General features: G+C 36.7%; 1 protein-coding gene across 1 annotated transcript; it reads right to left on the reverse strand.

Annotated features, from left to right (window-relative positions):
* Window positions 1-1185: 1185 nt before the first annotated feature.
* Window positions 1186-27433, reverse strand: LOC308422089 (prolactin-8A8-like; the record flags this gene model as incomplete). The annotated part of the gene is made up of 5 exons (XM_080918543.1): window positions 1186-1350; window positions 23932-24111; window positions 24477-24584; window positions 25895-26070; window positions 27403-27433. 5 exons carry the CDS (start codon window positions 27431-27433, stop codon window positions 1186-1188), a joined length of 660 nt encoding a protein of 219 aa, XP_080774669.1.

Here is a 27433-nt window from a genome sequence, read left to right on the forward strand (position 1 = left end):
CCCTGATGGCAGTGTGCCTATTAGATATGTGGCTCTGTGCAGAGATGGAAGCTGGAACAGTATGATCCCACACTGCACTGCAATCTCTGCATGCTACAAGTTCCTGGAGCTCTCTCACCAGATAATCACTGGCGAGAAAGTGTAAGCTTACCCTTGGGAATTAGTAGAGAGAGCACTCCTGAGACACCTCTGGGTGCTCAGTTCTTTGCAGACAGGCCCAATATTAGACAGTTCTGTTTAATTTCTTTAACTATGTGTGTTTTCCTGTATGACTTTAACAACTTATATGTTTCATCTCTATGTGCTTCTACCTGTTCACCTGTCTTCTGTATTTCTTTAAGAGGCTTATTTAAGTCCTAGTTAAGGTCCTCTATCTTCTTCATGAGATTAGATTTTAGGTCAGAACCTTACTTTTCATGCATGTTAGGGTATGTAGGGCTTACTGTGGTGGAGGAACTAGGCTTATATGGTCATTTTTAGTGTCATTACTTTCTGTTGTTTATATTCTTTTTCTTACCTCTAAATATCTGGTTATCTCTGGTATTAATTGGTCTTTCTGTCTCTGAATGGAGCTTTTCCCTTTTGTGATCCTATTTATAATAGCCCTTCTTGACTCAGGCTGTCAAAGAGTTTTCCCAGACCAAAACAAACAATGTCAGCTCCACCATGAACTTATTTGTGTTAAACATATTAAGGAAGGAAATAAAGAGATTTAGGAACTGCTGAACATAAAGCAAGATCTCACTTGACCAAGATTATTGTTTGTCATTACAGAGGCATACAGATTCCTGAGTACAAGGTCAACCAGGGAGAGAGGTAATTTAGGGTCCATGCATGGCAGAATTTGTACTTTCAAAACCAGATCCCACCCACCTAGCTTATTGTCTATGCTTCAAAATGTAAGCATATATCTGAGTTCATTGGCTATGTTAAGAGAATAAAAGTGTACCTACTGTCTTCTAAGACCAAGATGCTAAGTTCATAAAATAATGATTCATGAAATAACTACCAACTACACATAAATAAACAACTGGGATTTGAATTACAAGGAAGCACCTCTCTGATAGAACTGCTTTAAAAGTGAACTATGCTCTTTTAGAATTATTTTCTAGAAAGAGCTCTACTATCCTCAGATCTCTCAAGAGCTTTCTCAAGCAGAACACAAGGCTTTGTAACTTATACCCTTCAATTGACATCCAGTTGTTTTTCAGCCAGTTCCAAACACCCTTTCCTCTGTGTTAAAGCCTGCTCTTTGGCCACTACACCCTCCATTTTACATTCAGTCTCCATTTTGCTCATAAGGTGAAATTGAGTCCAGGTTCTCAGACTCTGCTTGCCAAAAGTAAATATCTATAGAGAACACTAAAAAATGTTACAGATAGCAAAAATTTTTGTTTGAATCACCTGTAACCTCTTGCCTCACTGATATTAAATAACCCCATTTCATAACCTGTCCCCCACCCTTACCTCCTTTGGTGCTAACAAGCTTAATTTCTAGCTGATAATATCTTATTCAGTAAGCCAAAAATATACTATTTCCCTGCTTTTCTTTGAATCTTTGTATCTTTGTTGTTTTCATAAAAGTCCTACCTGAGGAGTGACTGGTGCCACAATAGTCTTTGCCATTGTTGTCCTTGAAAGTCTAATATTATTGGGTTGCTTAAATAACAGATTTTCTTCACTGAGAATGGTGTCCATATGATTTCTGTAGCAATAACAATAACAATTTATAGTAATAAAGAGGTAGCTTGGAGTTTTATATGTGGATCCAAATAAAGCATGAACAGAGTGAGCTTATAGAATTCGATAGAGCAACTGAAATCCTACCTCCCAGTTACATTTCAACAAGGCCATGATTGCTTCAAGAAGCTACAGCACCAAATAATGCCACATGCTATGGGCCATTTATTATCTAAACCATCACACCAGTCTTGGGAACTTATCTGATACGTGCTACATCATCTCTTCAAGAAGACACTGCCTCAACAATGTTTATTGTTGTTCAATAGATAATGGCAGAAAATTGCCAACATTTAAGATGTCCCTCAGCATTAGAATAAATAAAAAATCATGTATTTACATGATTGAATATTACTCAGAATGCAAAAATAATTGCATGATGATTTGAATGGGTTTTTTTTACTGTTTTGTTATGATTTATTTTCTTTTTCAAAACAGATGGTATCTGTATTACTATAAATTTTGTGGAATATACTTTATAGAACAGGTTCTCTGTTCCATTGATCAGAATGTCACAGGGGCACATGTTGCACTGTGTTCACAGGAGCTTTCTTTCTCATAGCCAGGAGCTGGAAACAACCCAGATTTCCCACAACTCTAGAACAGATACAGAAAATGTGGTTCATGTACACAATGACATACTACTCATCTATTAAGAAGGATAATATTTGGATTTTTTTTTTGCATGCAATTGGATTGATATACAAAATAAACTACTGAGTGAAGTAACTCAGACCCATAGGACCATGCATGTTATGGACTTTTGAATAAGTGGATATTAACCCAAAAATTACAGAATATCCAGAATACAATCCACAGAACTCAAACAGATTAACAAGCTGAAGATTCCCAAGGGAGGATGCCTCATTCACACTTAGGAGTTAGAAGAAAGAAAGAAATCCCAGTAGATGGTAGGTATGGAGGAACTTGGTTGGAAAAGTGGAAAGGGAGAAACAGAGGGGAGCATGATCAGGTATTATTTGATATAAATAACAGGACTGAAGTTTGCGTATCATCAGGAAGAATGGAAACAGAAAACATCTGGAGGACAGGTGTGCAGGACCAACAAGAATGTACCAGAAACCTGGGAGGTGAGAGATATTCAGAACTCAAATGGAGTGAACATGAGGTGAAATTCTCTACAATGGATAGGGAGAACTTGTAGAGCCCATGTCCAGTAGAAAGACAAAGCAGCAAGTGAGGGATGAAGATGCCACCCCACAGTCAAATATTTTAGACCCAGAATTGTACCTTTATAAAAGAACTGTAGGAACAAAAGTGGTGAAGGGTTTGAGAAAAAGGAAATTAATCGACAAGCCCAAGTTGAGATCCATCTCAAAGGGAGCCTTCCATGTCTGACACTATTACTGAGACTATGGTGTGCTCACAGAAAAATGGCCTATCATTATTGCTTACTGAAAGACCCAACAAGCAGCAGACAGAGTCAAATACAGGATATTTACTAATTCAATGGTCAGATGCTGGTGAAACGTGTAGTTGAATTAGGGAAAGGCTGGAAGAACCTGAGGAAAAGGGCGAACTTTTAGGTGGACCAGCAGTTTCACCTAACATGGACCTCTGAGATCTCTCACACACTGGACTAAAAACTTGGCAGCCTACAACAGCTGATATGAATTCCCTGACACATATACAGCAGAGCACTGCTGGGCTTGCATCAATCAGAGAAGATGCACCTGGCCATCAAAGACTGGTATCAGGGCATGGGATGATAATTTGAACAGATGTCCCCTTCCCAAATCTGAGCAGAGCTGACCTCTATAAAATTTCTAGTCTCAACAAAGTTAAGTAACCCTTGGTATCCATCATATCTTTGAAACTCTTGCTGTGGATAGTAGGAGATGGGATAATTGACTTGTCCTACATAAAATATGTACTAAACAATTTGATAAGATTTTGTGCCAAGATGAGAATTCTGTTCATACCATCTGAGGACAGCCAACAACTTCCAGGATTCCAGGATTTTCAGGAGTTTCAGTATATATGGAAGTCATTTTACATGCTCTTATCAATACTGAAGTCATTTCCTATAAAATTACCAAAATTTGTGAAAAATAAGTAAATTATTTAATCCCAGTATAAAATTTTTACACCAGGAATAAAGGAGATCCAGGGACACAGGCTTGGTAAGAAGGCATTCTGAGTAGCCAGGGTGCAGAGAGATTTCTGCCAAGCACAAGGAAAGTGTGACTCTGCCTGGCTTGATCCAGGAAACCAGGAACCTGGCATTGGGCTCTCTGTTCCCAGCCAGCAGCATTTGGGTGCAGAACAGATGCTCAGAATATCCGCCACCAGGAAAAGTGGAGATCCAGGGACATGGGCCAGGAAAGAGGGAAAGGTGAAAAGGTGAGAATCAATCACTGAGAGCAAGATGGCAAGAGAAAAGCAAAAGAACATACCCCAGGGAAACCAAGAAAACCTGGCAACACTAGAACCCAACTCGTCCATGACAGCAAAAAGTGGAATGCCAAACACTCCATAAAAAGTAGACTCAGACCCAAAACCTTACCTCAAGATGATGATAGAGATCCTTAAACAAGAACAGGAGAAAAAGCATAAAGAAATAAAAGCTTTTAAAGAGGAAACAAGAAAAACACTAAAAGAACTAGAGGAAAACAGAACCAAAGAGATGATGGAATAGAAGAAGTAATCTAAAACGGAAATGGACACAATAAAGAAAACACTAAAAGAGATAACCCTAGAAATAGAACACCTAAACTAGAAATCAGGAGTCACAGATGCAAGCATTTCCAATAGAATACAAGAGATGGAAGAGAGAATCTCGGGGACCGAAGACAACATTGAAAACATAGACAAAACAGTCAGAGAAGATGCAAAAACCAAAGAGCTCCTAATCCAAAATGTCCAGGAACCCAGGACACAATGAGAAAACCAAACCTAAGGAAAATAGGAATAGAAGAGGATGGAGAATATCAACTAAGAGGCACAGTAAATATCTTCATCAAAATTGTAGAAAAAAACTTCATTACCATTAAGAATGAGATGAGCACAAGCATAAAAGAAGTACACAGAACTCCAAATAGGTTGGACCAGAAAAGAAATTCCTCCTGACACATAATAGTCAAAACGCCCAAATCAAAGAAAGAATACTAAAACCAGTAAGGGAAAAAGGTCATGTAACACATAAAGACAGACCAATCACAATCACACCCAATTTCTTAACAGAGACTACGAAAGGTAGAAGAGACTGGACAGACATCATGCAGACCCTAAGAGAGTACAAGTGGCAGGCAAGCTGCTATACCCATCAAAACAATCAATGTCCATAGATTTAGAGAATCAGATATTCCAAGACAAAACTAAATTTACACAATATCTGACCCAAAACCCAGCATTACAACAAATTATAGATGGAAAACCCAATACAATGAGGGAAACTACATTGTAGTAAAAACAAGAAAATTCTTAAGCAAGAAAAGCAAAAGAAGAAAGACACACAGGCACAATTCAACCTACAAAAGCAATAATAGCAGAAAAGAGCAACCACTAGTCTTTGATATCTGTTAACATAAGTAAACTCAAATCCCCAATAAAAAGACATAAGCTATCAGACTGGATACATAAACAAAATCCAACATTTTGCTGCATATAGGAAACTCATCACAGAGACAAAGACAGACACTATCTTAAAGTAAAAGTTTGGGGAAAAAAACTTCCAAGCACATGGCCCCAAGAAGCAGGCTGGAGTGGCCATTCTAATATCGAATAATATAAATTTTCAACAAAAAATTATCAAAAGAAAAGGAAGGACAATATTTACTCATTACAGGGGAAATCTGTAAAGAGGAATTCTCAATCTTTAACATACATGCTCCAAATACTAAAGCAACCATATACATCAAAGAAATACTACTAAATTTCACAAAATACATTTCATCACACACAATAGTATTGGGAGACCTTAATACCCCACTTTCACCAATGAAAAGATCATGGAAACAGAAACTGAACAAGGAGACTGTAAAACCAGTAGAGGTTAGGAACCAACTGTAAATAGTAGATATCTACAGAACATATCCTAAAAATAAGAATACATGTTCTTCTCAGCACCTTATGCCACCTTCTCGAAAATTCACCACATAATTGGTCACAGAATGAGCCTCAATTAATATAAGAATATTTAAATACTTTCCTGCATCCTTTCAGATTACCATGTTCTAAGGCTGGTCTTTAATAACAAAAAAAAAAGACAAAAAAAAGCCCATATACACATGGAAACAAAACAATGCTCCATTAAATGATAGCATGGACAAAGAAGAAATAAAGAAAGAAATTAAGGATTTTCTAGAATTTAATGAAAATTAAAACAAGACATATCCAAACCTTTGAGATGCATGGAAAGCAGTACTGAGAAGAAAACACATAGCTTTGAGTGATTCCAAAAAGAAACTGGAGAGAGCATAGCAACCTGACAGCACAGTTGAAAGCTCTAGAACAAAAGGAAGCAAATACACCCAAGAGTAGTAGAGGGCAAGAAATACTCAAACTTAAGGCAGAAATAGACCAAATAGAAACAAAAAAAAAAAAAAAAAAAAAAAAAAAAAAAAAAAAAAAACATTCAAAGAATCAGCAAAACCAAGAGTTGGTACTTTGAGAAAATGAATAAGATTGATAAACCCTTAGCCAGAAGGACTAGAAGGCAAAGAGAGAGTATCCAAATTAATAAAATCAGAAATGAATGTGGAGACATAACTGAAACTGAGGAAATTCAAGAAATCATCAGATCCTACTATAAAAGCCTCTACTCAACAAGGATGGAAAATCTGGAGGGAATGGATAAATTTCTAAACAGATGCCAGATACTAAAATTAAACCTAGACCAGGTAAACCATCTAAATAATCCCATTAAACCTAATGAAATAGAAGCTGTCATCAAAAGCCACCCAAATAAAAAAAGACCAAGTCAAGATGGGTTTAGTGCAGAATTTTATCAAAACTTTATTGACGACCTAACACCAATAGTCTCAAAACTATTCCACGAAATAGAATCAGATGGAACTCTACCTAACTCATTTTTGAGGCTACAATAACCCTCATTCCTAAACCACACAAAGACCCTACAAGGAAAGAGAACTTGAGGCTAATCTCACTTATGAACATCGATGCAAAAATACTCAAAAAAGGCTTGCAAATAGAATCCAAGAACATATCAAAACAATCATTCACCATGATCAAGAAGGCTACACCCCTGGGATACAGGGGTGGTTTAATATACAGAAATCCATAAATGTAATACACCATAAAAACTCACTCAAAGAAAAAATCCATATGGTCATCTCACTAGATGTTGAGAAAGCATTTGACAAAATCCAACACCCCTTCATGTTAAAAGTCCTGGAAAGAACAGGAATCCAAGGTCCATACCTAAACATAATAAAAGCAATATACAGCAAACCAACAGCCAACATCAAACTTAATGGTGAGAAACTTGAAGCAATCCCACTAAAATCAGGGACACGACAAGGCTGCCCACTCTCCCCCTACCTATTCAACATAGTACTGGAAGTCCTGGATGGAGTAATTAGACAGCAAAAGGAAATCAAAGAATCCACATTCGAAAAGAAGAAGTAAAAACATCACTATTTGCAGATGACATGATAGTATACTTAAGTGACCCCACTAATTCTGCCAGAGAATGCATAGAGCTGATAAACAAGTTCAGCAAAGTGGCTGGATATAAAGTTAACTCAAACAAATTAATAGCTTTCTTATACTCAAAGGACAAACATGTGGATAAAGAAATTATGGAAAAGACACCCTTCACAATATTCACAAATTGTTTGAAATACATTGGTGTGACTCTACCTAAGCAAGTAAAGGACCTGTATGACAAGAACTTCAAACCTCTAAAGAAAGAAATTGATGATCTCAGAAAATGGAAAAATCTCCCATGCTCATGGATTGGAAGGATCAATATTTTAAAAATGGTCATCTTACCAAAAGCAATCTAGAGACTGAATGCAATCTCCATCAAAATACCAACCAAATTCTTTTTGAGTTGGAAAGAGCAATGTGCAATTTCATCTGAAATAACTAGAGACTTAGAATAGTGAAATCCATCCTCAACAATAAGAAAACATCTGTGGGAATCACTATCCTTTACCTCAAGCTATATTACAAGGCAATTGTGCTAAAAATGCATGGGACTGGTGCAGAAATAGGCATGTGGGTCAAAGGTATAGAATAGAAGACCCTTAAATGAGTCCTCACCTATATGGTCACCTGACTTTGGACAAAGCAGCTGTAAACATTCAGTGGAAAGGAGGACAACCTCTTCAACAAATGGTGTTGGTCCAACTGGCATTCAGCATGCAGAACAATGAAAATAGACCCTTTCTTATCTCCTTGTACAAAGATCAAGTGTAAGTGAATTAAAGATCTACACATTAAACCTGGTACATTGAATCTATTAGAAGAGAAAATAAGTAAAGCCTTAGAACACATAGGCGCAGGAGAAAATTTCCTGAACAGAACACCAATGGCTCATCCTCTAAGGTCAAAGATTGACAAATAGGACTTCCTGAGATTGCAAAGTTTCTGTAATTCTAAGAAAACCATCAAGAAAACAAAACGGCAGCCAACAGAGTGGGAAAAGATCTTTACCAACCCCACATCAAATAGAGGCCTAATATCCAAGATATAAAGAACTCAAAAAAGTAGACACCAGAGAATCAAACAACTCTATTAAAAAAGGGCTACAGAGCTAAACAAAACATTCTCAATTGAGGAATATTGAATGGCTGAGAAGCATCTAAGGAAATGCTTCACATTATTAGCTGTCAGGGAAATGCAAATCAAAACAACCCTGAGATTCCACCTCACACCAGTCAGATTGACCAAGATCCAAAACTCAGATGACAGCAGATGCTGGCAAGAATGTGGAGAAAGAGCAACACTTCTCCACTGTTGGTGGGGTTGTAAGCTGGTACAACCACTCTGAAAATCATTCTGGCGATTTCTCAGAAAAGTAAACACAGTACTACCCCAAGATCCAGTTATTCCACTTCTCGTCATATATCCCAGAACATGCCAACCTAGAACAAAGACACATGAACCACAATGTTCATAGCAGTTTTATTTATAATAGCCAGAAGCTGGAAAGAACCCAGATGTCCTTCGGTAACTAAATGGATACCAAAATTGTGGTACATTTACACAATGTTACTTTCGGAAACAATGACTTAACAAAATTCTTAAGAAAATTGATGCATCTAGAGAGTATCATCGTGAGTGAGATAACTCAGTCACAAAAGAACAGACATGGTATGCAGTCACTGATAATGGGATACTAAACCCAGGAAGCTCTGAACACCCAACAAACAACTCACAGACTGTGCAAAGTTCAAAAAAAAAAAAAAAAAAAAAAAAAAAAAAAAAAAAAAAAGAAAAGAAGAAAAGAAAAAGAAAAAGAAAAAAGAAAAAGAAAAAACCATGCTTAAGCCTTACTCACCAAGAAAACCTAGACTAATGATGGGTTATATCCTGTTTTACATATACTTTATGCTCATTGTAACTAGTAAGACCTTAATGCACACTATCAAACTGTATACTTTTATGCAAAAATGCTTAAAATTTGAACACTTATCTTTGTTTTTTAAAATTGTTGTGAAAAAAAAAGAAAATGGATGCATCTAGAAAATATCATCCTGTGTGAGATAACCCAGTCACAAAAGAACAGACATAATATGCAGTCACTTATTATTGAATATTAACTGAGGAAAGGTCTGAACACCCCTGAAACAACTCACAGACTATATGAAGTTCAAGAAAAAACAAAGGCCAAACAAAAAGAAGGAAAACGAAAAGCCATATGCTTAATCTTTACACACCAAGACAACTTTGACTATTTCCAGGTTACATCTTGTTTTACATGTACTTTATGCTTATTGTAACTAGTAAGATTTTAATGCACACTATCAAACATTAAAAAAAAACAAGTACTTTAAAAATGTATTCATATACTTTTATGCAAAAATGCTTAAAATATGTACATTTATCTTTGTTTCTTTTAAAATAAGGTTGTTCAATTTTTTTTAAAGTATATATCTCACTTTTTTAAGAAAGGAAATTTTTATGCACATCATTGACCAATCATGCATATCGTTATGTTTACCATAAGCGTTAAATAGCACAGGCACTGTCAGATATCTACCCTCCATGCCCTTCGGCTCTACTTCCATATTCATAAAACTTAATTATTTTTTTCCATGTTTCATCTGGGCTGCTCTCACCTCAGGAACATGTTTTCATGATTTACCTAATTTATGGTGCTTCTCTTTCCTCCTTTTTCAACTTCTTTCCTTCCCTTATGCTTCTTCTCTCCTAGGCCCAGAAACCCTAATCTTTGCCTATGTCTCATCTACCAAGCTATTGACTGTTGCCATCTTTATTTATCAATCATAAATTTATTGTGAGCAAGGTCATATAGCTTCAACTTATGGTTTCTCTCAACTCTGAGGCAACCATTTCCTGAAGAAAGGCTATTAACTTTAGAACACAGGCAGCATTAGTCCAACCCTCTATATGATTCTTGCCTCCTGGCACAATTCATGTATTATGAATCATTTTAGTCTACATAGTTTAGTGATGTTTTAAGTTATAATGCTTTTAATCAATTTTGTTTCAAAGATGATGGTATACAAGGTAAAAAGCTCATGAGCACTGGCCATAAAATTAGCTGACTTCAGCATTTCATGTCTTAAGATTTCTCCTTTTATTATTTCAGCTAATTTCAGTCTCTAACAATTCTTTGTCATGTGTATGTGCTAGCTTTCCATGTCAAGCCATTGCATGCTGACAGCTGCTTTGAGCCTTCCTCATTGTAGATCCCTTAATAAAAAGTCTAATTACACATTATTTTATTATTATCACTTAAAATGATTGTTTACAAATGAGAGACAAAAGAGCTAGCACCATATCATATGAGCAGTGTAAAGTGGGAGGGAGAGGAAACTTTAATCAGGATATACTGTATGAAAAAAAAATCTAGTTTTTTTTTTCCAATAAAGAAGAATGATTACTTTACAGGTGGGCATATAGCCTAGTGATTAAGAGTGCCTGTTGGTTTTGAGGAGGGTCTAGGTTCAATATTAGTGCTCACATGGAGGCTGAAAAACTTTCATGCCTCCAAATCCAGAGTATCTCATCCTTATTTGACCTTTTCATGTGTCCTTACATGCATGCAAATTATCCATCACATAATATAGAATCCTTAGAAATAATAATGTCTGTTGATTTCTACTGCAATGACTGATATTATTGTTTACATCTGCTCATTGTACTTTAGAAAATTCCTAATTTGTAGAAAAATGACAACAAATATGTAGATAATTTGTCTGCCTAATTTGAATAGTTTTCAATTTTGAAAAAAAAATTAATCAAACAATAATTTCTTTGTTGCTGTTTGACTGATTTATTCTTCATGTCATGATACCCACTAACAGAAATCAACACAAGTTCAGTGAATACTCATAGCAGCCAGGCATTTTTAATCTATTGGTTGGTCCATGTAGTGCCCATCATACATAATTTCATGTATTATTATATCAACTGATTTCTCTTGTTCTGTTCCTTCTCTTTTAAATCCACATCTATTATTCTTTCATTAATATAATCATTTATTCAAAAGTTACTTTAAATTAATATAATAATAATAATAATAATAATAATAATCATAATAATAATATAAAAAGCTGCACATACCATCAGTGGAGAAGGGAATGGTTGTTATGTTCTTCTGAAATATTCTTTCTAATTACCTGCTAAATCTAGGTAAGCTTAAGACTTTCATAACTCTACTTTGAAAACTTCATTTTTAATTACGTGTCACTGTTAAGCAGAGACCTTTATCTAATGTACGTAAGTGATTAACTGCACTTTTAAATTTCAAGCTTTATATAAAAAATTTTAAAAATTACATTTTCTGCAATTGAACTGTGATTCATTGTCAAATTTTCTTCCTTGGTAATCACCTGCCCTGGAAATATGCATATTGATAGAAAGATAGCTAAATGAAAAGGCACGCATATAGATTACATGGAAAAATAGCAATTTAGTTTATACATACATTTCACCATATAAAATGAAGAGAAAGGGCTGAAATATATGAGAGAAGTAAATATGTATATGATGTATTCAAGATGATATAGAAAGATTGATAGGTTACTTCAGATCATGTCTTTTCATGATATTTGGACTGATCATCATGATTATGGATGGAAGATGAATCAGATGAAAATAAGCTTAGTCCTGAGGAAAACATTGATTTGCTCAAACTGTTGTCTGATAAGCATCAGAAAATTTTATTATGGATCAGAATTTTTTCTTGCTTCTGACATTTCAGGTGGTTATCTTACTTAGTGGTTCTTTGCGGTGAAGAGCCATTGTGTCCATTGCAACTCTTCTAAAAGAAAACATTAATTGGGTGTGTACTATCATTTCACAAGTTCAGTCCATTGTCATCAAGGCAGGAAGCATGGCAGTGTGTAGGTAGAAATGATTCTGAAGGAGCAGAAAGTTCTACATTTTTATTTACTGGAAGTAGAAAGGACTGTGTTTGGCACTGGGCAGTATGTGAACACAGGGAATATCCAAGTTCACTTTGAAAGTGACACACTACCTCCAACAAGGCCACCCCTATATAAACAAAGTTACATTTCTTAATAATGTCACTGGCTAACAATTCAAACACAGGAATCTATCAAAATCAAAATTATTCAAAATACCTCAGTGACATTGTTTTGAATATCTTTGCAGCTCTTTTAACTCAAAAGATAAAGAACTATTTTTATTACAATTAAAGTGTTATGAAAGCAAGTGGGAGGAAAAACATCACTGTAAAGAAGATAAAATAAAACTTACAAGAATGAGTGTGTAAATTTAAGGCAGTCTTAGGTGTTCTTGCAGTTTGGCATTCTAAAGCCATGGAATCTGCTTTTTAGGATTTTATTGTTTTCAAAATTACCATAATTAAAAAATCAGTGAGGAAAAGTTTTATTTAAGGGTACAGCTTACAGTTCATTATAGGTAGAACTCATAGCAAGCACAAACTTTGAATGAGGACTTGAATCAGAAGCCAAATTTATACATTGCTTACTGGCTTGATCAGCATCCCTTCGAATAATATCCTAGACCATATGCCTTAATGTGAAAACACCAGTAATCAATCAAGAAAATATTCAATATACTAAACTACAACCCAATATTTAATAAATATATTCACTACATAGGTTCTTTGTCCCAGATTACTCTGTCTTGTGAAAAATTATCAAATCTAATTAGAACACTACCTGACATATCTTTTCCTTTTTACTGCTTTCATCCTTTTAGACTTTCTTTAGTTGGCTCTATATTGCACAACTTTAGTCTTTCACTTCAACTCATATTTTGAATTTTCCATTTAGCAGGATGTTATTGCGAGATTGATAATTGTAGGGAGCCGTTTGTGCCACACCCAAACATGGCACCGGCTTCCCGCCGAGAACTCAGCAAACAGCTGTTGCCCAGCCAAGAGACTTAATTCGCATGCGCCACATACGTCATAGCCCGCTCTCAGGGCATACTATTGAGTTACTGGAGGGCACACCAATCAGGTAGCGACACGAGTCTCCTAGGCATATATAGCAGTGCATCTCTCCCCCACGTGGAGAGGGAAATAGCGGAGAGATTGCGGGAGACCCCACGTGGAGAGATGGTAGAGAGATACCACGTGGAGAGAGACCCAATAGGAGAGATTGCGGGAGATCCCACGTGGAGAGAGACTGGGCAGAGAGATCGCACGTGGGAGACTGCATGTGAGAGGTCGCCTATACAGTAGACCCCGGTAGGGAGTCCCCGGCTCAGAGAGAAGTTTCCTGCTCGAGAAGTCCCCTGCTCAGAGTGCTGTACAATAAAGGTTTTCCGCAGAAGAATCTGTTTGTTTGTTGCATGCCTGTTACTACCGGCGGGAAGCGTGGGCGCGTGACAAGTGGTGCCGAAATCCCGGGAGTGCCCAGGCGAACCTTCAGCCCGCTGAACTAGATTCAGAACTGCGGAAAAATTAAAAGGTAAGTTCTGAGAGACATGTCACTCTTTAGCTTTTACAGGGTGCCAAAAGAACATGCCAAAACTTAGGCATGTCTCTTCTTGGATTTTCTCCGGCAGTAGAAGGAGTATTGCTTGCATTTGTGGCAATTGTTATAACATTACTGTAGTGGAAGTTATCTAGACGGAAAGTTAGCAGGCAGCACCTAGAGAGTGGGTCAGAAACAGAATGTGATAAAGAAAGAGACAAGGGAGGTAGTCTCCTAGAGACATGTTCAAAACAAGTCAGAAACGAAGAAATGGTAAAAAAATTTTAAAAAGTAATCTCCAAGAGACATGTTCAAAACAAGTCAGAATCGGAGAGGTGGCGGCGGAAGAACCGCCGGGAAAAGAGAGGACTGCGCCAGAGTCCAATTCTTTGTATCTGCTAAAGGAACAAATGGCGGAAAAACCGCCGGGAAAAGAGAGGATCTCGTCCGGGGAAACAGAGTACAAGTTTGCCTGAGAGAATACTTTGTATCCATTAAAGGAACAAAAGGCCCCAGAGCTGGCAGAAGAAAAATTAGAGGATGAATTATTTGAATCTGTGGAGGAAGATTTAGAGGAGGAGGCAGCAGAATGTGAGGTGGAGCGGTTTCAGCCCGGACAGAGGACTCCTGTAACACAACCGGAAGCTCTTAAAGCAGCTGCCGTCTCTGCTCTTCTGCTTTACCTAGAGAGGAAGTGCGAGTTCTTTTGTACTCTGGAGACATTCCATGCCATCAGGCAAATGTTTCCCTTGTTTGAGGATGATCACTGCCTCGAACATAAGCAAGTTAAAGAGTTGGCAAAGTCAGCCCAAACTTATAGAGTCACTGCTAATTATACAAAAAACCTGGATAGGCTAATGCCACCTGGATTGCTGGTCACTGGCCAATTTCCTAGCCAAAGGGTAATTTGTTTATACCAGCCCAACCTAAGTGGTCACCTTTCTGTACAGAAAGAAGAGATTCAGCCCTGTATCCTTAGATTGGCTGTCAATCTCGAGGTATATGTTGAGCAGTAAAGGGCCCTGAAATATATGGGTCAACCAGCTCCCCAGTAGTCTGGGAGCAGGAGAACCCCCGCGGAGAGCCACTCCAGGTTCCGCAGGATTGGACCTCCGTGCTACCACCAGAATTGTCCTGACCCCACAAATGGGAGTTCAGCCTATCCCTTGTGGCTTTAATGGGCCATTATGGACTATAATACAATAGGGCTGCTTTTGGGACTGTTATCTGCCACCCTTAAAGATTTGGTAGTACACCCTGGGGTAATTGATCAAAATTATAAAGGCAAACTAAAGATCATGTGCTCCTCCCCTAGGGGTTTGTTTCCCATCTCAATTCCTCATCCTCCCCAATTGTCCTGCCCAATTTGCATCAAACTGGGCGAGAAGGGAGAACAAAGGGAAAAGAGAGAACAAGGCTTCAGTTCTTCAGGAACTGACTTAGCATATCTATTAGTAGATTTAAATACTTGACCAACCTAAATTTGGAGATTAAAAGAAAACTTTTTAAAGGACTTTTGGACTCTGGGGCAAACAAACGCATCATATTACTAGGTGGTGGCCTGCTAGTGGCCAGTTAATCAATCTTCCCATTCTTTACGAGGCCTTGGCTATGAAGCCAGTCCTGTTATTAGTTCTAAATTATTAAAATGGAAAGCCCCTGAGGGACAGAAAGGAACTTTTACACCGTATGTCCTTCCACTACTGGTTAATCTAAGGGAAAGAGACATTCTAACAGAACTAGGTCTTAAACTTATGAAAAATTATTCCCTGCCTACACATGGGATGATGAATGATATGAGGTATATCCCCAAAAGAGGCATTGGCAAATGGATGTCACCCATGTTTCCTCATTTGGAAAATTAAAATATGTACATGTGTCCATTGACACTTGCGCAGGAGTTATCTTTGCTTCTCCTTTATCAGGAGAAAAGGCTTCTCATGTTATTACTCATTGTCTTAAAGTGTGGAGTGCATGGGGCATTCCTAAAGTGTTAAAAACAGACATTGGTCCTGAATATACCACAGCAAAATTGCTTGAATTTTGCCATCACATGGGAGTTTCACTCCTGACAGGATTGCCTTATAATCCTCAGGGTCAAGGCATCATTGAACGTGCTCATCGCACCCTAAACGTTTGTTTCAACAAACAAAGGGGGAATTGAAGAGGTGCCCCCCACACCCAAAATTTCTACTGTAGTTCTTAACTTAAATTTTTTAAATTCGGATGCTCATGGCAATTCAGCTGCCGAGCGCCATGGACAATGGCCTGTGCCACCTAAAGAGTTAGTAAAATGGAAAGATGTCCTCACTGATTATTGGAAAGGCCCGGATCCTATCTTAATACGATCCAGGGGAGCTATTTGTGTTTTTCCACAGGAAGAAAAAAGCCCAATTTGGATCCCAGAACGTCTAACACGTCGAGTGCTACCCAGTGTTTCCAAAACCAATTCCAGTGGAACATGATGCTACTGTCTTCCCTAAGTTTTTCACCACCGATATCAACTTGGGTGGGGGTGGGACTCTTTGGAGCAATCCTTTGCTGCGGACTTGCGTTGCTTCTCTGGCTGGCTTGTAAGCTCAAGGCCCAAACAAAAAGAGACAAGGTGGTTATTGCCCAAGTGCTTGTCGCTCTAGAACAAAGAGCATCAGCCGATATCTGGTTGTCTATGCTAAAGCAGTAGGTCGCCGGCCAGACAGCTCTTGCACTCCTAGAACTTTGGTTCATTGCACAGTATTAGAGTGTCTGGTTTGAGCAGCCCATGAGGGATGCCGAGCAAAGCATCGCACTGAGAGCCCCTTGTTGCGGGGTATCTCTGGGAGATATGTCATCTGGCATGAGGGTTGCCTGCCCCAGTGTCCCTCCCTCAGAAAAATGGCAGAGTGACAGGTCAAGAGTACTACGGGCTACAAAAAGTCTAGCGGTTACTCCTGTACATGGTCTTTATACACCTTAATGAGGATTTGACTTTTATCTCTGCCCTCCTACTATGGGTGTCCTACTTTGCTTAAAAAATAAAAGATAGGGGGAGATGTGGGGCACTGCCTGCACATTCTCCATTACAAGATGGCGCTGACATCCGGCTGGACTTATCAGTAAACAAGTCATGTGCACACGTGCTGGGTAACTTTCCACTCCTTGATCTCTGCCTCTCCCGTGGCGTCATAGGGCCTAATGAGTTTCAACCAATCAGGGGGCTCCATGTCCAAGGTGAGGACAGATTCCTATGTAAGGGGATGGGCTAGATTGTTTGGGGTGATGACAGCCCTGTTCCTGATGCTTTAGAACCAGAGAGTCAGAGGAGAGGCGAGATGGGCGATTCTGTCGGTGTTTCCAAAACTGATGCCCTTTTGCCTTAATGCAAAACTATTTTCTTGTTTGTTTGACACCATTACAACCTTTGATGTACCGTACTTGCCCTTAAACACGGAGATAGCAAAGTTTGGGGATTATAGAACTCTTTCTTTATCAAGTAATTTTTGACATGCTTTTGTGTAGAGAGACTGTGTTTCTGCTCTGGATGGTGTGCAAACTCCGTACTCAACAATAATGTGACAAAGTGGTCATAGCACAAGCTCTTGCTGCACTCGAAATGGGCACCTCTCACTCTGTTTGGCTTAAAGGTCCAACAAGAGCCTGATGGTTGATCGGCCATGTTTTTATTTAAGAAAGTAGGGGGAGAGGTAGGGAGCCTTTTGTGCCACACCCAAACATGGCGCCGGCTTCCCGCCGAAAACTCAGCAAACAGCTGTTGCCCAGCCAAGAGACTTAATGCGCATGCGCCACATACGTCATAGCCCGCTCTCGGAGCATACTATTGAGTTACTGGAGGGCGCACCAATCAGGTAGCGACACGAGTCTCCTAGGCATATATAGCAGTGCATCTCTCCCCCACGTGGAGTGGGAAATAGCGGAGAGATTGCGGGAGACCCCACGTGGAGAGATGGTAGAGAGATACCACGTGGAGAGAGACCCAATAGGAGAGATTGCGGGAGATCCCACGTGGAGAGAGACTGGGCAGAGAGATCGCACGTGGGAGACTGCATGTGAGAGGTCGCCTATATAGTAGACCCCGGTAGGGAGTCCCCGGCTCAGAGAGAAGTTTCCTGCTCAAGAAGTCCCCTGCTCAGAGTGCTGTACAATAAAGGTTTTCCGCAGAAGAATCTGTTTGTTTGTTGCACACCTGTTTCTACCAGCGGGATGCGTGGGCGCATGACAGATAATAACTATCTGAAAATTCTTCCAAATCATTGAGATTGTAGAAAGTCAATTTCTGTAATAAAGTTGATTTTAAGAAAATATCAAAATGAGATGAAACCCTAATCTCAGATGCCCAAGATGAATCTGTGAACTTATGCTCTGATTATTAAAGTTACAACCTTATTATTATGAAAAACATTAAATATTTAACATATTACCATGGTTTCTGGGTATCACTAGAATTAGTACCCTACTTACAAATGTCTGATTGAATGATTATAAGTGTTGATTTCAATTAATATAATGTCAACCATGCAAACTTCTGCCATGGTAAAGAGATTTTGTGTCCCTTAATCACTTCAAAACTTTTGGCATGATGAAATTAAACATTTTTAGGTGAAATTCAATCTCGATGAGGTATATTATTTTGTGACATGTCACATAAATCTAAAATCTAGTAATTGAGTACAAACTTATGTTTGAAAGGAAGAAATGAAATAAAGGAAATAACACACATTACAGCAGGCAAAACTATATAAAATAACTTGATGTAACTCTAGCTAAAAGAGTGAAAGACCCATATGAAAAGAAGTTCAGGTTATGAAGAAAGAAACTGGGAAATACATATCAAGATGGAAACCTTTCCTATATTCATAGATTGGTAGGATTGGCATAGTAAAAATGGCCATCTTACCAAAATCAATCTGCAGATTTAGTACAATTCCCAACAAAATTCTAACACAATTCTTGAACTTGAAATTCTCAGTTTCATATGGAAAACAAAAAGCCCAGGATAGCAAAAACAATCCTGTACACTAAAAGAACTTCTAGATTTATCACCATCCCTGATTGTAAGCTATACTACAGAAGAAAAGAATTTCAGACCACAGAGTATTGGTAATAAACATCAGATTATAAATGAAATAAAATTAAAGACACAATCAAACTGCACATGTATAGACACTTGATTTTCCAAAACCATATTCTGTAAAATTATAAATATAAAACATCTTCAACAAATAGTTCTCATCTAACAAGGTCTCTGCAATTAAGCTAAATCAAGAACTTATATTTAACCCCTAATCAAAAGTTCAGTCCAAGTGGATCAAAAACCTCAAAATAAAACAAAATTTAATACAACATAATATAAACAGCTTTGAACAATATTTTACAACTTTTTCAACTGAAAACCCATGACTTAGGCTATTAATAAAAGAGACACATGGAACTAAAAGCATTTTGAAAAGCTCAAGACACCATCAGTAGGACAGAATGGCAACCTAAAAAATGGGAAAAGATCTTCGCCAAGCTGACCTCTGGCAGAGGACTAATAAGAAAAATATATGGAGAAAAAAGAATTAAAAATTGACAAATCAAATAATCCAATTTAAAAATGGAATACAGAGCTATACAGAGAATTCTAAACAGAGGAATGTCTAATGACAAAGAAGTGCTTACACTAATGTTCAACATTTTTAATCACCACATATCCAATATATACAAAGAACTCAGAAAGTTAGATTCTAGAGAATCAAATATTCCTATTAAAAATAGGGTACAGAGCTAAACAAAGAATTCTCAGCTGAGCAATATTAAATAGATGAGAAGCACCTAAATAAATGCTCAGCATCCTTAGTCATCAGGGAAATGCAAATCGAAACAACCCAAGATTCCACCTCACACCAGATAGAATGGCTAAATCAAAACTCAGGTGACAGCAGATGCTGGTGAGAATGTAGAGAAAGAGTAATGAACACTCTTCCCCTATTGGTGGATTGTAAGCTGGTACAACCAGTCAGAAAAATCAGTCTGGTGGTTCCTCAGAAAATTGGACAATCCAAAAACCCAGCTATTCCACTTCTGGTTTTATACCCCAAAGATGCTCCAACATACAACACAAACACATACTCCACCATGGTAATAGCAGCCTTATTTATAACAGCCAGAAGGGGAAAGATCCCAGATGTCCTTCAGCAGACTAATGGATACCGAAAATGTTGTACATTTACACAATCGAGTACTACTCAGCTATTAGAAACGATGACTTCATGAAATTTGTAGCTAAATGAAGGGAACTAGAGACCATCATCCTGAGTGAGGTAACCCAATCACAAAACAACACATATGGTATGCACTCACTGGTAAGTGGATACTAGCCACAGAAAGCTTTGAATGCCCACAAAATAATTCACAGACATTATGAAGCTCAAAATAAGAAAGACCAAAATGGGAATGCCTCAGTCCTTCTTAGAAGGGAGAACAAAACACTCATTAGAAAAAATGCAAGGTCAAATAGAGGAACAGGGATTGAAGAAAGATCACTCAGAAGCTGCCTTACCTGGGGACCCACCACATATGCAACCACCAAATCCAAGCACTATAGCTGATTTAAAGAAGTGCTTACTGGCAGGAATCAGATAGAGTTGCCTCCTCAGGGACTATGTTAGACTCATGTAGATACAGCCGAGCATGCTTGCAGCTAACCACCGGTCTGAACATGGGGACCCCAATGCGGTTTCTAAAGAAAAGACCTAAGAAGTTGAAAGGGGTTGCATCCACATGGGAAGAACAACATTATCAACCAACCAAACCTTCCAAAACTCCCATGGACTAAAATATCAACCTTTTTGCACACTTTAAGAGACCTATTGATCCAGTTGTATATGTAACTGAAGATACCAGTGTCTAGCAACAATGTGAGAAGAGGCTTTTGCTCCAGTGAGGGCATTTATTCCCAATATAGGAAAATGGCAAGGCAATGGGGTAGACAGTGAAATCAGGAAGGAGTGCACCTTTGTGATGGCAAATGGAGGAGGGAGGAACAACATAGAAGGGGAAAAGGAATAACATCTCAAATGTGAATACAGAGTATTTAATAAAAAAGTTTCAGAAAAAGTATAGATAATACAGTATATTTACAAAATGGAATACTAAAACAAAGGTATCCTGAATTTTGTAGGCAAATGGATGAAGTTTGAGAATATCTACCAGAGTGAGTTCTTGCTGACACTAGTAGATATGTATTGTATGCAATCATTTATAATTGAACATTAGACATAAAGCCTAGGATAACCTTGATATAAATGAAAAATACAAAGAAACTTGGTAATAAGGATGAAACAAATGATGATTTGTGAATCTCAGAATTAGAAACAAAATATTCTTCAGAGGTGAATGAAGAGAGGAAATAGTTTTTAAAAGTGGTGAGAAGTAGTATAGACATAGCAATCAGGTGTGGGTTGGGAGGAGACAATAGAGGAATGGAAGTGAGAAAAGAAATCACTGGGAAGCATTTATTCTGCTAGCAGAAAACCTGAGGGGGCTAGCCTCTTGGGAGTCTATGTGACTCACTCTATATGAGACTGCAAGCAGTTCAGGTTATGGAGACTGAATTAGCAACCTCCTGTAGCTATGTGGGTATTCCTGTAAATGGACTGAAACATTGGCCCACCAATAAAACCTTTGACCACTCCAAAATGTACTGCTTACAAGAATACATAGGGATGATGATGGAACAGAGATTGAGGGAATGTCCAAACAATGATTTGCCCAAATTGAGACCCATTCTATTGGAAGAGAGCTGACACTATTAATGTTGTTCTCTTATGCCAGCCATAACTGTCTCCTGGGAAGCTTCATCCAGCAGCTGATGAAAACAGATACTTAAACCCACAGCCAAACATCAGGCACAGCTTGGGGGGTCTTGTGCATGGTTGGGAAGATTGAGTGAGCCAAAGGTTTCAACCATATCACAAGACTTACAGGGTCAACTAACATGGGCCATTGTGGTGCAGAGACTGGACCATGAGGCAAAGTGTAGGCTACACCAAATTTATGATCCCTGCACATTTATAGCAGATGTAGACCTTGGTCTTCAAGAGAGTATTCAAACACTTGAAGACATTATAACAGACAAGTCTTGCTTCATCAGAGTTTGTCAGACATCTCAAATGATTTTCAACTTCAAGGCTCCTATAATTTTAATTCACACATCTTATGAAATATGTAGTTTTGTAAAAATATCATAGAACAACAAAATCCTTATTGGTCAGAGAGAAATGAACACATGTAGAATGTATCTACTATGATGCTATTGTGGAACAAAGTTAAAGTTGAAATTATGACACACATTGAAGAGATCATCAATAATAAATATTTGCATCTTAAAAAATTTATTATTTTTAAAGTCATGGTTTTTAATATCTAACATATGAATTCAGTGTATCTTTATCATATCTAGTCATTGTCTCCATCCTTCTAAATTCTTTTAATCCTGTGGACTCAGAGAGTAATTGTATTGGATTGGTTTTCCTTTCACTGTTAACATTGTTTTCTAAAGAAAAGTTGAATGTCATGAAAATTAAAATTTTTAATATTGTGATTATTATAATGAATTAGTTAATAAGTCTTACACTTTGAATGTAATAACTCGACATTCATTATTTTTCTGTGAAATAAATGTGACTTTATTAAATAAAATTTAACATTATTTCCTAGATTAGCATCAATTGTTTGTAATATATTTGATTGGGGCAACCCAATTTTATTGATATATATTCTATGCAATGAACAAAAGGTGAAAAGCTTTATAGATTTGGACATTTGTAAAGAAAATGGTTTTATTTTTCAAAAGAAGACCCATTATATACACACATGCATTTGTACTATAAATGATTATAAGCAACTGCTCAGCAATGAACTCTCTTGGAGCATCTCCACAGCAGACATGGTACACGTGCTCTTAGCATTCTTTTCCAGTTATGCGACACTTCAGTATTCTCAGATGAAATAAAAAGAACTTTGCATCTTGTTCTAGGCAGTAGGAAAGGTTAAACATTGCAATAAATTTATATTTTTTGTCACTTGATTTTAAGAATGAAAGATATTTCCAGCTGGGAAATTCTTCCTTTATCTCTGCTGTAGGATATACCTAAAATCAAAATAATAATAATTAACATTTTATTACATTGTTAGGGTTTTTTTCTCCAATTCTTCTGTGTCCAATCAGAAAAAATGTATTCAGAAATGTTCTGCTTGAATCATATTTATTAATTTTATTTCCCTAAACTAAAAGTCTCTCAGTTAGAATTGTAGAAATTGTTGAAGACTCATTTGCATTTCTTCTAACATGTAATTAATTACTGACAAATTATTCCCTTTCCAAAACAGAAAAAATATGAATTTTCTGTTTAATTCTGGGCTAGTGAAAGAGCTCATACCAGTTACACACACACAAAAAAATTTTTTTTACATGTCCTTTCATATGTATTTTATAGAAGCTGCTATGAAACATTATTCTATGGAAACCATTACCCAAGAGGTCTATGTATGAAAATCACACACAGAATAAAGACCAGAGGGTGACTTAATATGCACAGCCTCAGGATGAGTGTGATTGAAGAACCAGTGCTTATTTCATCCATTCAGAAAATGTGTCCTCCAACTACTTAAAAGAAACTTCAGTGTTCATTTTGATACCCAGAGTCGAAAAAGATGAGAAGTGTCTGAAAAGGTTGGAGATGCCAACAACCAATTAGACCAGTGGCTCTCAAACTTTATAATGCTTTGAAATTCTTCATGCTGTGGTGACCACAAACCATAAAATTATTTTTATTAATTTTTATGACTCAAATTTTATTAACTCACATAATTATAATGTAAATGTCTGATATGTAGGATATCACTTATATGGCTCCTTTGAAAGGGTCATTTGACCTCACGAAAAGGCATGACCCATAGGTGTAAAAACAATCTCTTATGGAAAGACTGTGGACAAGATAAGGTATCTATTTTTCAATAAAGAAAGATGAGTTTTTTTTTTTTAATTTCAGAATTGTTTTTGTTGTTAATTTCCACAGTCCACCTATTTTATGAGTGAGAATAAGTAAAGGGAAATGTTCACCTTGGTGAGAATCCACCTAATGTCATCCAGGATTTGTCTGTTGTTCTTTTCGATCTCCTTGACTTTTAAGAGGAGAGTTTCAGGGACACCTTCCATGGCACTCAGTTCGATCACTAGATGGTATAGAGGACTGATCCAGGAACCCACATAGTTGATCAAAGTTTTTAAATACTCTTCAATCTGCAAAACACAAATCATTGTAGAAAATAATTTCAGTTTAACAGGTTTGATACCTGTAATGTTCATGTAAAGAAGCTGATCTGAAACAAGCATCTATTATGTGCATGACACATGAATAAATGTTACATAGTTTGGAAGTATAACATTTTAACAACTAGTGTACTTTAAAAGAAAATAAAACAACTTCTGAGGCTTGAAAATTAGCATTTTTCTAAGGTTAGGTAATCATATTTTGTTCTTCCTATATCTTTATTTTTCTGCATTCAGGATTATTGAATTTATCATAATGTCTATAACAACTAACAATGCCACAAATACAGTAAATTGCTTCAGGTGTTCTATAGAAAACCAAGAAGGAAACTCACCTCAATATTTATGTATGTAATTCCTGTATTTGGGGGGTTTGTGAGAAGGGAGTGGCAATGATTTCCAGCACTGTAAACAGGTTCATGCCGCCTAATCAGTTGTACCATCTGCAAATAAAGTGAAATCAGAGTTCTGAAATCATAAATGAGTTCATGACAAGAATAATACTGCATTTTTTCTTTCTATCAATAAGTACTGGTATATCCTTACCCAGATAATAGAATTATAAATTTATTAATTCACCAGCAAATAATATAGCTGAGTATGATTATAATAGTTTTAGAATAAAATTGTCTCAAAAAATATACTATTTTGCACTAAATTCTATGTAAACTCATTCAACAAAATATAAAAAATGATAATGTCATATATTGAGTTAGTCATGATAAATAAATATTTAACTTATTTAAACATAATCTTTAGAATAACTTATTTACTTCAAATAATCAGCTAATTCATTATAGGTTAATGAATATCTATGAAGGTTAAGAAGTTGAAAAACTGTCAATTAAGAACAGGAAATACAAATACTGTATAATGCTTTCTTTTTTAGAGTACATTCATTGAAATGAGTCACTTATTGGCAAGCAGCTGGAAGAGAGTAAGGTACTTACAAGATATGCAAATTGTTCAGATGAGAATTTGTTGCTGTACTGTTTTATGTAAAGGAAGAAAAATAACATCTAGTCAATAGAAAATATGACAACATGTTTATTCCAAAAAGAGACATATATTTTCATTGCCCATCTTATTGGAGGTTTGCCTTTTTCTATAGTTTTATTTTTTCTAACATTCAGAAATGACAACCACCATGATGAGAATGAATATACTTTTATTCCTGCCCTTGTATTAAACCAACACTTATCTCTGAAAATTCCTGTGTTTTATTTATTTTTCCTTCTTGAAGGGCTAGAACTTTTTCTCTATCACTCTTTCTTTCTTGCTTGCTATGTTTCTTCCTTACATCCGTTCTTCCACTCCTCCTTTCTGGCCTTTTAAGATGTTTTACTTTACCTCTGTTACACATATATAGCTCAGTGTAATGCACATATTGTATGCTGTACTCCTACAATAAGCTACACAGACATATCCAATAAAATTTCATGATCAGAATGTAAAATCAGGAAAAAAAATTCTTCCTCAAACATCTTTTAAAGTTTCTACCTTAGTTATGTTTTATTTTTGATAACGTATAGATAACATCATTAGATTGATATTTTTAATAAAGTAAAGTAATATCATTAGATTGTATAAAATTTCCTGACAGTGTCCAATTGGCCCTGTTCTTATTTCAGGAATTGAAGCATTTTTTTTTTTCTTACCTATGAAGGTGTATTTTCTGATATTTGAGTCATAATGTGTTGTGTCACAGATTCTAGTGCAGGTCAAATACTCATATGGAGTTTGAGGTACGTACGAGCTCTGTATGTACTTGTTCAGCAACAATACGGTCGATTTCAGCACTCTGAATGGCACTATTAAATGTTTCCTCAACTGGATCCCAGCAGCCATCTTCTTTCACAAGGCACTCAGGAATTGACACAGCTTTCTCCCACAAGAGAAAGTTTGACATCACCAAGAGCAGGAGTGTACCTGTACACAGAAACAAACTGACCTTAGAGATGTGTTAATCTGAGTTCTCTTTGGGCCAAGAAAATTGTATCCGGTAAAGGGTGGGGTTTTGTTTGTTTTTAGTTTTTGTTTTGTTTTGTAGTTTTTGTTCTTTTCTGCATCATTTTTGTTTTTTAATTTTTTCTTGGATAATTTTATACTACATATCTGCAATGGCACATACAGTCATTTGAAGTACTCAGGAAAGTAATTGAACTTCTCTAAACAATAGTTTGAGGAGCAGGTAATTGCACATTTGCTTATGTTGTTTCAGAAGTGCTTTTGAATTTTACAAATATCTGAGATTAAAATTAGTTTGGTATTTGTTTTTTAAGTTTTTTATTAGAAGGTTTAGTATTATTGGAATCTAAAACGTATTTTCTGTTAAGAAACACTTGTAGAATATGCAATTTTTAATCATCATGTTTGAAGTAAATGATCCTGACACTCATGGCACAGGAATAGAGAAGTTTATCTATTTGTGTCAACTATACATTGAACAATAAATAAAACCATCATGATTAATACAAAGTAGATGAAGAGATATTGTCCAATATATGATGTCAACTTAGAATTACTAAGTTATAAAAATCCAGTAGAGTTCTTTTTATCAAAGATTTCAGATCATTCATTTTAAAGTTGATCTTCCCAATAATTTTGTTAACAGATTAGACTCTTTTAATGTAATCTGAGCATATTCAGGTTGGAAAGGATGTCATGTTCACATTGTCTTCCTACTGACTTATTACTGGCTAAGGTAAAAGTCAGAACACCAAGCGTCAGTACATTTTATTCACAATCACAATTCTCTCTTCTGCCTTGAGATAAGGTTAATTTGATCTAAGGCTTTTACACCCTTAACATTTTACAACTTCTAAAAAAATAAATCATTGTCCATTTGAGATGTTTTCTTTATTCTTGAAGTATCCTATGCAATGGAAGCTGCTTAGTGATTCCCATCAATTCTACTCATTGGATGCCTGGAACACTTTCCTCCTTTTTCTTGCTCCTCAGGAGAGAAGACAAAACACTGTATACTATCGTTGAACACTGCAACATGTCTCAAGTTAAGGATGATGGAAACTACTAGCCCAAGAGTCTCCTCTACCCTTGTATAGTTTTCTATAAGAAATATAATCTTTAAAGTTAATATAAAGCTTATGCAGAATTCTACAAATTGTTGTCTCTGAACAAATATATTTTCACACCAGAGAGAATAACAAAGATTTCCAAAAACTTAATTCAATAAAATGAACTCATGGAACCACTGAACTTAATACTAAGATAGGCACAGAGGTGTGGGGATTTACTTACAGAAGTGAGGATGACTCAATGGTAACGCCAT

Source organism: Micromys minutus (genome assembly GCF_963924665.1).
Source record: "Micromys minutus genome assembly, chromosome: 6".
NCBI lineage: Eukaryota > Metazoa > Chordata > Mammalia > Rodentia > Muridae > Micromys > Micromys minutus.